At 43.9% G+C, this 12,932-nt stretch overlaps 1 protein-coding gene across 3 annotated transcripts in view; it reads right to left on the reverse strand.

Annotated features, from left to right (window-relative positions):
• Window positions 1-12,932, reverse strand: part of NLRC5 (NLR family CARD domain containing 5) — a 314,671-nt gene that overhangs the window by 140,965 nt on the left and 160,774 nt on the right. For all 3 annotated transcript variants that reach the window (XM_082270129.1, XM_082270130.1, XM_082270128.1), the window contains 2 exons: window positions 11,334-11,393; window positions 7,497-7,577 (listed from right to left, as the gene is read on the reverse strand). In XM_082270129.1, coding sequence (XP_082126255.1) covers window positions 7,497-7,577; window positions 11,334-11,393 — 141 coding nt within the window. The remainder of the gene's footprint in view (window positions 1-7,496; window positions 7,578-11,333; window positions 11,394-12,932) is intronic.

The following is a 12,932-nucleotide window of genomic DNA, read 5'->3' on the forward strand; positions in this document are numbered from 1 at the left end:
AAAAAATGTGCTTGAAGAGTATATTGCCATTCTTGAGCACTTGATAATGGATTGGGTCTGGTCTGCAGCACTTCCCTGAACCTTTGGTCATCTGCATTCTGTTCCATGTAGAATCGGCTAATTCTAGTGACAGACATTCCCACACTGTGCCCTGTAAAGACTTCTTTCTTATGTCTCTCTGGCCTGGTATGTGCTTGGTGTTGTGTTTATGGAAAAACTATTAAAGTTGAGATAGGCCAAAATCAACCCAAAAAAATCTTTCTTTGGTGATACAGCATTTTAATACAATCGTTTTTAATAATACCAGGTGTGTTCACATGACTTTACTTCCTTTGAAAACCAGTTTATAATTTAGTCCTCATCTAAGGTTCCACTGCATGCCCCTCTTCAAGCCTTACCCTGCACATGCCAGTTCCTAATATCTGATACTCAGACAACTAGGAAGCTCATAAATAAGCCTGCAGATCAACAAATGTGTAATACTTCTTTAGATTCAGTGCCGGTTCACACTAGGGCGACCTGTGAGGCGACCTGGTCGCCTCACAGGTCGCCGCAGGTCGCCTCCCATAGGGAAGCTGCGGACCCGTTCTAATAGGAGCGACACAAGTCGCTCCGACCTAGAAAAAGGGTCCGGAGCTCCTTTGGGGCGACCAGGAGGCGACCGCCATAGACTTCAATGTTATGAAGTCCGTGGCGGCCGCTCCGAGGTCGCGGCGCGCTGCTCGCACCGCGATCTGGGAGGTCGCCCCTGCAAGTAGCGTCGCGGTAATGTGAACCGGCGCCTAAGTGGGCAATGTTGACATTTCTGTAATATAGCCACAGAGAAGTATAAATGTAAAGATGAATTATTATTTTTGGCTAAGCAAATTATGTATTTTCTGATTATTATCATTATTATTATTATTATTATTGTACATCAATATCCATTCTTTAGATGTTTATGGTTTAGATATTTAGGTAGATACCGGGAATTGGGTAGAGAAGAAAAAAGCACAGCTACACAGTTATTAACAAGTATAGCCAACCACCTCTCTTTACGAAATCTTTCTCTTTCGTTCATTGACGAAAACAGCTCCAGAATCTTCTTGACCATTAGGTTATGCTGCCCCCTACAGGAGTAGGACACTAGGCAGGAAAAGCTTTACCACGCCTATGGGGCAGTCCCAGGGGGTATACTCCACTTCCTGCTATAGGCATTTAGTTTTTTTTCTGCCTAGTCAGGAGTAAGGACCTAGTTCCTTGCTGGGATCTCTGGTCCCAGCATTTTTGTCTTTTTTTTAAACTAATTGTTTTTCCTTTTTTGTTATTTTCTGTTACTGTGAGAACTACAATCAACTGCTGGACTAGGCGATGGATTGGATATTCTAGAGCCTTATGGTCTCCCCAGTCCAGCCAGCAAGCGCGACCTGACCTCAGCTCCACGCTAGGTCAGCTGCGACATAGCCTCACTGGACTGGAGTTAAACGTCTCGCGAGGACACATAGACCTGGTCACCACCTGAGTTGCAGTGTACCTCTGGCCTGCAGCACCCTCATTCTGTTGGTGCAGTGGTCTGTCTGGAGTCGTGCCCATGGTATGGTATGTAGTGTCCTCCCTTTGGTTTCCCAGACCTTAACGGAATGGGCAAAGCTTTTGCGCCAGGATTTGAAAGGGTACACGGATTCCCCCTAACCTCGCAGGGGTGGCGGACCAGTTGGTCTAGGGGTTGAAATTCATCTGTGATGCCTCTCTGGATGCGGCTCCCTTAGTCTGCAGGGTATCTGTAACAGTGGTGATCCTTTGGCGCATGATATGGCTCAAATACTGGACTGCGGCCCAGGCTTCAAAGAAGGTCCAGTCTGATCTCCCTTTTGTGGGAGATCCCGTGTTCGGAGCTTCCATGGATGCGATCATTAGGGGTCTTACAGGGGGGAAGAGTACTCTTCTCCTGCTGGCTACCTGGAGCAAGGAATCTCCTTGCAAACTTGGCCCTTTCTTTTCGGCTCACAAGCAGCCCTTTTGGGATCCCAGAAAAAGGATCATCGAAACAAGTTCGAACCCCCCATCAGGAGGTTCAAAGAGGCCGTGGTCTGTTAAGCCGAGGGCGGGTCCCTCCAGACCCACAGATAAGCCCTCTTCTGCCTGAAGGGGCACCATTATCCGTATCTGGGGTGGGGGGATGTCTTTGCTTCTTTCCGGACCCGTGGACCTCCTTGATTCAAGACAGGTGGGTCCACAAGCTAATCCAGTCTGGTTACAAGATCGAGTTTTGGTCTTGGCAAGGTTCTTCCCTTCCAACCTGCGTTTGTCCCCAGATCGCCTGGTGCAAGATCATCTCTTACAAGGGGTAATTGTTCCGGTTCCAGAATCGGAACTCTTTCAGGGGTTTAATTCAAACATATTTACTGTTACCAGGAAGGAAGGCAAAGTTCATCTAATCCTGGACCTCAAGGCCTTGAACCGCTTTGTGTGGGTACAAATATTCCATATGGAATTCATTTGCATGGTAGTGGCATCCCTTCATCAAGGGGATCTTCTGGCCTCTATCGACATCAAGGACGCTTACCTTCATATCCGAATATACAGTATGTAAAAGACAGGAGGCTCCTGTAAGTGTAATAGGTAAGGTAATTTATTAAGCACAATAATAAACAACTCACAAGCAGTAAGTCTTAATTTTCAGTTTTACTTTTAATCACAGTGCCTTTTGGGACTTCGCTTCTGGTCCCCATGGATGGCTGCCCTTATGTAAAGGTATGGATTTTCATTAAGTTGGACTTTTAATTAATTATTTGCTTGTATTTTTATGTCATTTGTATCACACCCATTTTCTTTCTATTTTTTTTTATTTCATTCACTGGGTCCACTTCCCTATAACATCTGGGTTACTGCTTAGTTCTGGACAGTTGTGCTTTTTCTTGTGATTATATCCGAAGATATATCGGGCATCAGAGTTTTCTTCGCTTTGCCGTGGGTGAGGATCATTATCAATTCGTGGCGTTACCCTTTGGTCTCGCCTCAGCTCCTCGGGTGCTCACAAAAGTGTTGGCCCCAGTGTTAGGACAGCGGGGGGATTGTGGTGCTGGGGTACCTGGAAGATCTTCTATGACCAGAGTCTTCGGCTGCTCTACAGGACAACCTGGACATCACTGTGCGGACTCTGCATGAGTGTGGGTGGACTCTGAATTTTCAGAAGTCTTCTCAGGTTCCATCCACCAAGTTGGACTATCTGGGTCTCACTCTGGACTCGGCTTTTAGCAAGGGGGTTTCTCCTGTTGGACAAGTTCCAGAAGCTGCAGGATGCCATTCGATGTCTGTTGTCCAGCAGTCAGTCGTCTCTCCGGACTTGCATGCGGGTGCTGGGCCTGATGGTGTCTACCTTCGAGGCGGTCCTGTATGCACAGTTCCAAATGAGACCTCTGCAAAGGGCGATCCTTGCCAAGTGGGACAAGAATCCACAGTGTCTAGGCAATCTGATCCTGTTGAGCCAGGGTACAAGAGTGTCCCTGATTTGGTGGCTTCGCTCTCCGGCTCTTCAACACGGAAAATCCTTCCTTCCCCTGTACTGGACGGTAATCACCACGGATGCAAGCCTGTAAGGGTGGGGAGGTGTTTTTGGGATGGACTGTGCTTAGGGGGTTTGGACTCTGGAGGAGTTCAGGCTACCAATCAACCTACTGGAACTTTGGGCGATCAGACTTTGTCTGGCCCATTGGACGGTTCGTCTTCAGGGGTGTCCAGTACAGAATTTAATCAGACAATGCCACGGCCAGGGCATATGTCAATCATCAAGGGGGCACAAAAAGTGTCCTAGAGGCTCGGGAAGTAGCCGGCATTCTAAGGTGGGTGGAACGTTTCGTTCCAGCTCTCTCAGATGTAAATTTTCCAGGGGTGGAAAACTGGCAGGCGGATTACCTCAGTTGACAGGCCCTGGGCCAAGAAGAATGGTCACTTCATCCAGAGGTGTTTCATCAGCTGTGCCTTCAGTGGGGAACTCCCATGGTGGATCTGTTGGCCTCTCGTCTGCGGAAATCGTGGAAAGTGTCGGGATCCTCTAGCCCACTGTTTCTCAACTCCGGTCCTCAGGGCACACTAACAGGCCAGGTTTGCAAGAAAACTGAAATACATCACAGGTGAAAAAATTTGCTGCTCAGTGATTGCAGTATTCTAGTCTGCATCTCCCCAAGGTAATACTTAAAATCTGGCCTGTTAGTGTGCCCTGAGGACTGGAGTTGAGAAACACTGCTCTAGCCGATGCAACGGATGCACTGGTGGCTCCTTGTGGGCAGTACAGTCTGATATATGCCTTTCCCCCTCTCAAACTTCTGCCGAGACTTCTGCGAAGGATCAAGGCAGAAGAAACTCCGGTCATCCTGGTGGCCCCAGACTGGCCTCGATGGTCTTGGTACACTGACCTGGAACGGCTGGTCGACGAAGTCCCTTGGCGACTTCCTCTCAGGGAAGATCTGTTGGCCCAAGGGCCGATATTCCAACCTGCTTTACAGTCCCTGGCTTTACTGGCTTGGCTGTTGAAAGCCAGGTGTTGAAGGATAGGGGGTTGTCAGACTCTGTGATTCCCATGCTGTTGAAAGCTAGGAAATCTACTTCTAGGAAGATTTACCATCGCGTCTGGAAGTCGTACATTGCGTGGTGAGTCTCTGGAGGTTTCTCCCCGTTTTTCTTTTTGGTGGCTCAAATTTTGGCATTCCTCCAACGAGGTGTGGAACAGCGCCTGGCCTTGGGCACCATCAAGGCCCAGGTTTCGGGACTTGGCGATTTTCTTTCAATGCCCTTTGGCTATGCATTTCTTGGTTTGCACCTTTGTTCAGGGAGTTCACCACTTGGCTACGCCTGTGCGGTCTAAGTTGCCTCCGTGGGACCTCAATTTGGTACTGTTGGTTCTCCAGAAACCGCCTTTTGAAAATATTCCCGAGATTCCTCTGCTTACATTGTCCCAGAAGGTGGCTTTCTTGGTGGCGAATACTTCCGCACGCAGGGTGCCGGAGCTGGCAGCTTTATGTTGTCGTTCACCTTTTTTGGTGGTTCACAGAGATAAAGTGGTGCTTCCCCCTTGTCGGTCGTTCCTTCCTAAGGTTGTCTCTGGTTTCCATCTGAATGAAGACATTGTGTTGCCTTCCCTGTGTCCTAAGCTTAAGCATCCTAAGGAGATTGCTTTGCCTTCTCTGGATGTGGTTGGGGGATCAGGATGTACCTGGCGACAACTCAGTCGTGTAGGAAATCAGACTCACTTTTTGTCCTTACGGACAGGCCACGCAAGGGGTTGGAGGCGTCTTCTGCGACCATTTCCAGATGGATTAGACAGACAGCAGTGCAGGCCTATTCAATCATTCCTTCTTTCCCTGTTAAGGCGCATTCTACACGGGTGCTTAGTGCCTCCTGGGCCTTCCTTTCGCCATCAGGCCTCAGTGATGCAGGTTTGCAAAGCGGCCACCTGGTCATCTGTGCACACTTTCACAACATTTTACAAAGTAGATTTGTTGGCATCTGTGGGATACTGCCTTTGGCTGCAAAGTTTTGCAGGCTGCTGTTTGATAGGACTTGGTCCTCTTTGAAGGTGTATTGTTTTCAGGTGAGCTCCAGTTGTTTCTGGTTTAGCTCCATGTTACCTGGTTGGGCAGGTTTAGTCTTTGGGAATTTTTTTGCTGGCTGTGTTTTTTCCCACCCCTCATGTTTGACACTGCTTTGGGACATCCCAATGGTCAAAAAGTGTCCGTCAATGAATGAAAGAGAAAATTGGATTTTTGTCTTACCCTAAAATCCTTTTCTCTGATGTTCATTGACGGACACAGCACCCACCCCTCTATTGAGCTGGTTTATTTTTCTTCTGACACTGCTTGCAACAAAACTGAATGCCTATAGCAGTAAGTGGGAGTATACGCCCTGGGACTGCTACATAGGCGTGGTAAAGCTTTTTCCTGCCTAGTGTCCTACTCCTGTAGGGGACAGCATAACCCAATGGTCAAGAAGATTCTGGAGCTGTTTCCGTCAACGAACATCAGAGAAAAGGTTTTCACGGTAAGACAAAAATCCAATTTTATTGGCTACATATATATAGTGATACAGTTTTCAAGATGCTAACGTGTTTCAGCTTACACAGCCTTCCTTATAGCATACAATAGCATAGCAGGCTATGAGGAAGGCTTAACTGAAACATGTTAGCATCTTGGATACTGTATCACTATATATGTAGCCAATAAAGAATTTTTTCAAGAATACTCGGCTGGCTATACATGTTATGGACTTATTGTTTTGGAAATTAAACACTCTAGACAGAGAACCGGTCTCCAACGTCTGAATCTTGGATATAGCAGTTGAGCTTAGGTAAGATTAACTTTATTACAGCTACACAGTTAGCTTGCTTAAAAAAAAGCCATGTCTATCAATTTTAAACTTAAAGAAAAAAAGAGTCAAAAAACATTGCAGAATGTTGATCAAGTGCCCTGGTGCCCAAACTGCTCCCCGGGGTGGCATGGGGCTCTTTGGCACCTATTGCGTGCCCCCTGAAGACAGTAGTAGTCTGTTTTGGTGCCTAATCAAGCCAGTAGCAGAAAAATATTCTTTAGACTGGCTTTTAGTATGGAAATGGTTTGGTTTGTTTATTTTACAGTATATTTATTTTCCAGGGTGTCCAATAACTTTTTTGCTATTTTTTTCTTCTTATCTTTCGTAGTGCTAAAAATCAAATGTGGCACAAGTAATTTTTAAGGGGGCTGTAGGGAGCAAAAATATGGACACATTGATTTTCAAATGGTCTGTAATAGCAGTAAACTCTCTCATGTACCATGTCTACAAATTCTGACTGTTTCCTGAAGCATGCCTTCAATCCCCAATAATCCCTATATAATGTTCAAAGTCTCTGACCACCTCATGTAGTATACCTGCAGTCTCTGATCATTTTTTGTTGCATACTTCTGGTCACTGACCATCTCCTATCCCTGCATTCTAAGACAGCTTTCTGCAACATTAAATTTGTTAAATGTTATGTGTGGTACTGTTGATTTTGGCAGGGGCCGCAATTGAGGCTCCCTACATAAAGGAAGTTTACCACCACTAATCCAGGGAGTTGTCTAGTTGCCTTTGGGGATCAGAAAGATATATTTTAATCATATGTTATTGTTTTTATCCTCTGTCTGGATATCAACAACAGGTTTAGGAATTTAAAAAATACTGGGTAATTAAATTAAATGTTTAATATTTTTGTCTGGACATGAATTGCTTTATAGGAAAAGAAGGTTCTTCTTGACTCCTAATGGCAAATGGATACATTTCTGAATGAAATGTATTTCATAACTAAGTCATTCTTAGACTTTTGTTAGGCATTTGGTGTATGGAGTCTTTGTAGCTCTGCCAAATAGCTACCAGTCTATTGTACGTATTGCAGTGTGAGTAACTCCCCACCCTTGTGTTAAAGTCTTGTGTTTGCCCTTTGGCTGAAGCACTTATCATAGCAATATAGAGATAATGTTGTTTGTTTTTTAATTCACTTTGTAACATACTTCAAGTATGAGAGATGCAATTTAGTAAGGATGCGAATCAGCCGAGGAAAGTTTTTGCCAGTGAGGTTGCAGTTTTGAAGACTGAAACAAAAAAAACAGAAAAAAAAAACATCAGTGGTAAAAATACAAAAAAGATCATATTTACAAAGCATGTAAAGTTTAGAAAACATATTTTACATCTGCCATTAATAGAGAATGTTCTTCATAATGAAAATTATCAGCAATGGCACATAATGTTATGTGCATCTATTGTGTTAGGTCCTATGTCGATGGGTTTTGTTTTTCTGTATTTGAGGTGCAATTTGAATGCATGTCAAAAACAGGTCAGAAAAATTTCGATGACTATAAAGGGGCAGTAAACATGGCGATTTAGAGGCTATTTTGGCTGCTTTATATGGCATTTTGCAGTATTTTTCTGGACTCAGCATGTCCTACCGAGGTACATTTAAGCTGCAGCAAAAAAAAAAAAAATAAGACAAAAGCAGCCTTTTCTTGTCATACGCAGTATTTTCAATTTAAACGCAGCGGAATGCGTTTGACTGGAAAATGCATGTAAATGAAAAATGCTAACATAAGAATTTACTGTAAACTGCAGCATAACTGAACTAGTGAATGCTCATACCGGTACTCTTGCTGCCATTTACAGAATTTAGGAGATGGGTGTATGGCAGCAGAGATGGATTAAGGAACAAATTTTTCACCAATGTGTTAATTGTCTCCACAGGTGAAGGTTGCTAAGTGCTAAGCTGTCCCCAACTATTTTAATGAAGTTCTTTAAGGTAGGTTCAGAGTGTTACAGTGTGATTGATTGATTGTGGCACAGCAAGGAAAGCATATTTTAAAGGTACAAGAAGGGCTGTTTTTTGTTTATCCATACTTTTAACCTCCTCCCAATGTTAACATGTAGGTCACCTCATTACCGCACTGCATTACTACTCTCCTTGGGATGCTCAAAGGCATCTCAGTTTTTTATAATTAATGTAATGCCCCTGGCACTGAGAAACTGTCCCCTCCAGGCCACAGTAATTTAATCACACCCACTTTTTTCCACAGCATGCTATGTGCACCACAGGTCACTATCACTATAAAGTGTCCCTCAGTCTTAAAGTGATTGTAAAGGCTTTTTTTTTCAATAAAAATAACAAATATGTTATACTTACTTCCTTTCTGCAGTTAGTTTTGCAAAGAGCAACTCTGATGCTCCTATTCTCAGGTCCCTCTTTGTCTCTCCTGGCCCGTCCCTCCCTTTTAAGTGCCCCCACAGCAAGTAGCTTGTTATGGGGGCATCGAGCCGTATCACAGCTCTGTGTATCCATTCAGACACAGAGTTGTGGTTTGGCCCCGCCCCCTCTCTCTCCTCTCCCTCCTCTCAGCTAACTGACTTTGAGTGCCAATAGGGAGGGGAGAAAAAAAAAAAACCTTCTGACTTTACAACCACTTTCAATTCTAAAGTTGGGAGGTATGCCAATAAGCAGCCCAGTTTGCATCCAATTTTGTCACTAAAACTGGACATACCTTACTGTTTTTGTCAGCTGAGCAACAACAATCAGCTCAGTTCCTCCATCCACACTATACAATGTGCATGGACACATTTTCATGAATACCCTAAGGCTGCATTCACACTTGAGCGTAGCGTTTTTTTACCGCGATTTTACCGCAATTTTTTCAGGCGTTTTTCATTGAAATCTATCAAAAACGCTGGTAATCAGCCCAAAAAGAAGCTCATGTACTTTTTTCAGCTACAGGCATTTTGCAAAAGGCTCAGATGTGAACAGGGGCCATTTAAATGAATGGGGTTTTACTTGTTGGGCGTTTTGGAAGCGTTTCTTTTGAGCGTTTTTGGAGCTGAAAACGCCCAGGTGTGAATGGAGCCTTAGAGGGGCTGCATCTGATTGAATGCAGCTGCTGTTCTGCTGACAATCTTCCTGGTGGACCTTCCAACTTTTCAATCAAACGATTCAGGGAGGAAAGCTGCCTAAAGGGCCACCCATTAACCAAATCTCAGCAGGTACATCAGGAACTGGCTGAAATATGAAAAATTTATGTCCAGGTTTAGATGCTTGATAAATGTCTAGTGTTTCATATTTTGTGGTATCTCATAATATAATATTTTCATAATATTGTCTATTGTAGACATCTTTAACCACTTTACGACCGCGCACTGCAGTTATACTGCGGCAGACAGCCGTTCCTGGGCAAACCGCTGTAGCTATACGTAGGTCGCGCGCAGGCAGCTAGGGGGCGAGCACGCCCCGCCGGGGGGGCGCGCTTCCACCCCCGCTCGTCAGCAGGGAAGCCGATGCATGGGGCAGGCGGCTCCGATTGCCACCTAAAACCCGCAATCGTTCCCCGCTGAGAGAGAACGGTCAGCTGTTGTAAACATAGCTGACCGTTCTACTCCCTGGAATGATCACAGAGCTCCTGTGATCCTTCTATATAGGAACACAGGTTTCTGTGGTCATTTCACAAGTCATGCCTCAGGGTCCACCCTATAGCAGTTTCACTGCTACAAAGCGGCACCTCTGTGCCAGATCACGTGTATATATACGTGATTCAGCTCTTCCAGGTAGGTGGCATGCATGATTGCCAGCAGCAGTTCACTCCTGCTGTGATCACATTACTCGATGTCCGCCGACACCTGTTGACCATCTAGCAGAGAGGCAGAACAGCGGTCTGCCTATGTAAACAAGGCATATGGCCGTTCTTACAGGAGGGAAGACTTGGATCCTGTGTCTCTGAAAAGCAGGGATTAGGATCCATGTCTTCCCCTAGTAAAAGCATCTCCCAAAGTTTAGTAAAACACTGGCTAGGCACATAGTTAACCCTTTGATCGCCCCTGATGTTAACCCCTTCCCAGCCAGTGTCAGTAGTACAGTGACAGTGGAAATTTTATAGCATTGATCGCTGTATGAGTGTCACTGGTCCCCAAAAAGTGTCAAAAGTGTCAGTTAGTGTCAGAATATTCGCCACAATATCGTAGTCCCGCTATAAATTGCTGATCGCCATTACTAGTAAAATAAATAATTAAAAATATCCAAAAGTTTTCTACGCTATAGCTTTTGCGCAAACCAATTAATATATGCTTTTTTTAACCAAAAATATGTTAAAAATTGATGCAAGTGTTATTGAGGGGAGAGGCCAGAGAGCACAGCAGTGCCAATCAATCACACTGGTGAAGGGATCCATTAAATTATTTATCTTGATTGATGGATTTATACATCTTTTGAAGTCTGCACTTTTGCACGTTGCACTTTAAATATACGAAGGGATCTTACTGTCATCTATGAGGACATTTTCACTTGTTTTCATTCAAATTTATTTTGCACATCAATTTCTGCCTTTATTTTTGCACTATTGCATGCTGCACTTTATGATAGTTTTTACACTGTATGCACTTTATATTTGACAATGTATCATGGTTTAATGCTTTTTTTTACGTGTATTAAGGATTTTCTTGTTTCATACTTCAACACATTGTTTGAGCACATTGGCACTTTTAAATATTTATTGCACTTACAATTGAAAAGCAACAGATTTGATTGGTAATTTAAGGGCAGCGCAACACTATTTTCTGAAATCTATATACGAAAACGGCTAAGGATAAGTGCTTGAGTGGTAGCAGCTACCCTGTTAATTACTTAATCTCCATTACAGGTTGATTCATTTATACACACTTTGAGCGCGGAGGGTTCTTTACATTTAATACTTTCAATATAGTTTACTCATAGAAGTGTATAACTCTACTATAGGATTTATGCTATATTTTAGGTATAGTATAATAGTAAGTAAATTAGAAATGTATTTTGTTTTGCTTATGCTTAATATATCTCATTTTACCTTAGTCTTATCTCGTTCGTCTCTGTAGTTTCTTTTCGAGCCTTTTTAGCCTGAGGAGAGCTGCAAGTAAACATTAGTTCATTAGATTCACCTCCCAGCTCTCTTAGCTTTGCCAGATGAGCCACAATTCTTGTAAAAGCAAGGCAGTAAAGTTCTCTTAAACTGGCTATGTTTCTTAAAGGGCAACTCTACGTTCGGGGAAAACAATTAGCAAAAAATAATAATAGAGTGGATACAATTGCGACACAAGTCATATTGTAATTCAATGATATAAAAAATTACCTTTCCTTTTCAATCTGCATCTGTGAAATGTAATGCAATATGGCTACTTGGAGGTGTTCTGTACACAGAATGTGTACAGAACACCCCAAGGATATGTAATTTCCTGCTTGTGTGATTGGTTCACTGATTTGTTTAAAAAGTTTCCATTTTGCAAGTCTGCACTAAGATACAAGTCAGATTTCAGGCATCCCCTGCAACACAAAAAGGGATTTTTGACTTACCGTAAAATCCATTTCTCTGATGTTCATTGACGGACACAGCTCCTGATACTTCTTAACCATTTGGGTTATACTGCCCCTACAGGAGTAGGGCACTAGGCAGGAAAAAGCTTGACTATGCCTATGGGCAGTCCCAGGGGGTATACACCCACTCTCAGCTATAGGCACTCAGTTTGTTACAAGCAGTGTCAGAAGAAAGCCAACTCCACGGAAGGGTGGGTGCTGTGTCCATCAATGAACATCAGAGAAATTGATCTTATGGTAACTCAAAAATCAATTTTCTCTCTTGTTCATTGACGGACACAGTTCGGTATTCTTCCTAACCATTGGGACATCCCAAAGCAGTGTTAAACATGAGGGGTGGGAAAAACATCATTAAAAAATTCCCAAGGCTAACCATAGCCAATCAGGTAACGTAGAGCTCTACCATAAACAACTGGAGCTCATCTTAAAAACAATACACCCTCAAAGATGATCAGGTCCTCTAAACAGCAGCCTGCAAAACATTGTGGCCAAAATAAGCATACGCAGATGCCAACACATCCACTTTATAAAAACTTTGTAAAAGTGTGCCACCTTGCAAACCTGCGTCACTGACGCATGATGACGGAAAGCCCAGGAGCCACTAGGAGTCCTAATAGAGTGCACCTTGACAGGGAAAGGAGGAACCTGACCCTTGATGGAAAAGGCCTGACCCACCATCTGTCTAAAAGATCTGGAAATGGTCGCAGAGGAAGCGGACAGCCCTTTGTGAGGGTGTAGGCCACCAAAAAAGGCCACCTTCCGGGATGGTGAAAGCAGGAAAAGCCCCGAATATTTTCAAAGGGAGGCTTCTGTAGAGCTGAAAGCACCAAATTAAAATCCCAGGGCGGCAACAGAGCCCACACTGAAGGAACCAAATGTCAGACACCCTGAAGAAAAACAGAAAAATCAATACCTGGCCCTTGATGGTACTCAAGGCCATTTGCCGTTCAACCCCCTGTTGAAGAAAGGTTAAGTTCCCATCCACCGAGAAGGAGTGAGGATGAACCCCAAGAGACTCACGTCTTCCACGTACAACAATAGATCTTCCTAGAAGTAGATTTCCTAGCTTTCAACA

The sequence above is a fragment of the Pelophylax lessonae genome (genome assembly GCF_965119305.1).
Source record: "Pelophylax lessonae genome assembly, chromosome: 10".
NCBI classification, from domain to species: Eukaryota; Metazoa; Chordata; class Amphibia; order Anura; family Ranidae; genus Pelophylax; species Pelophylax lessonae.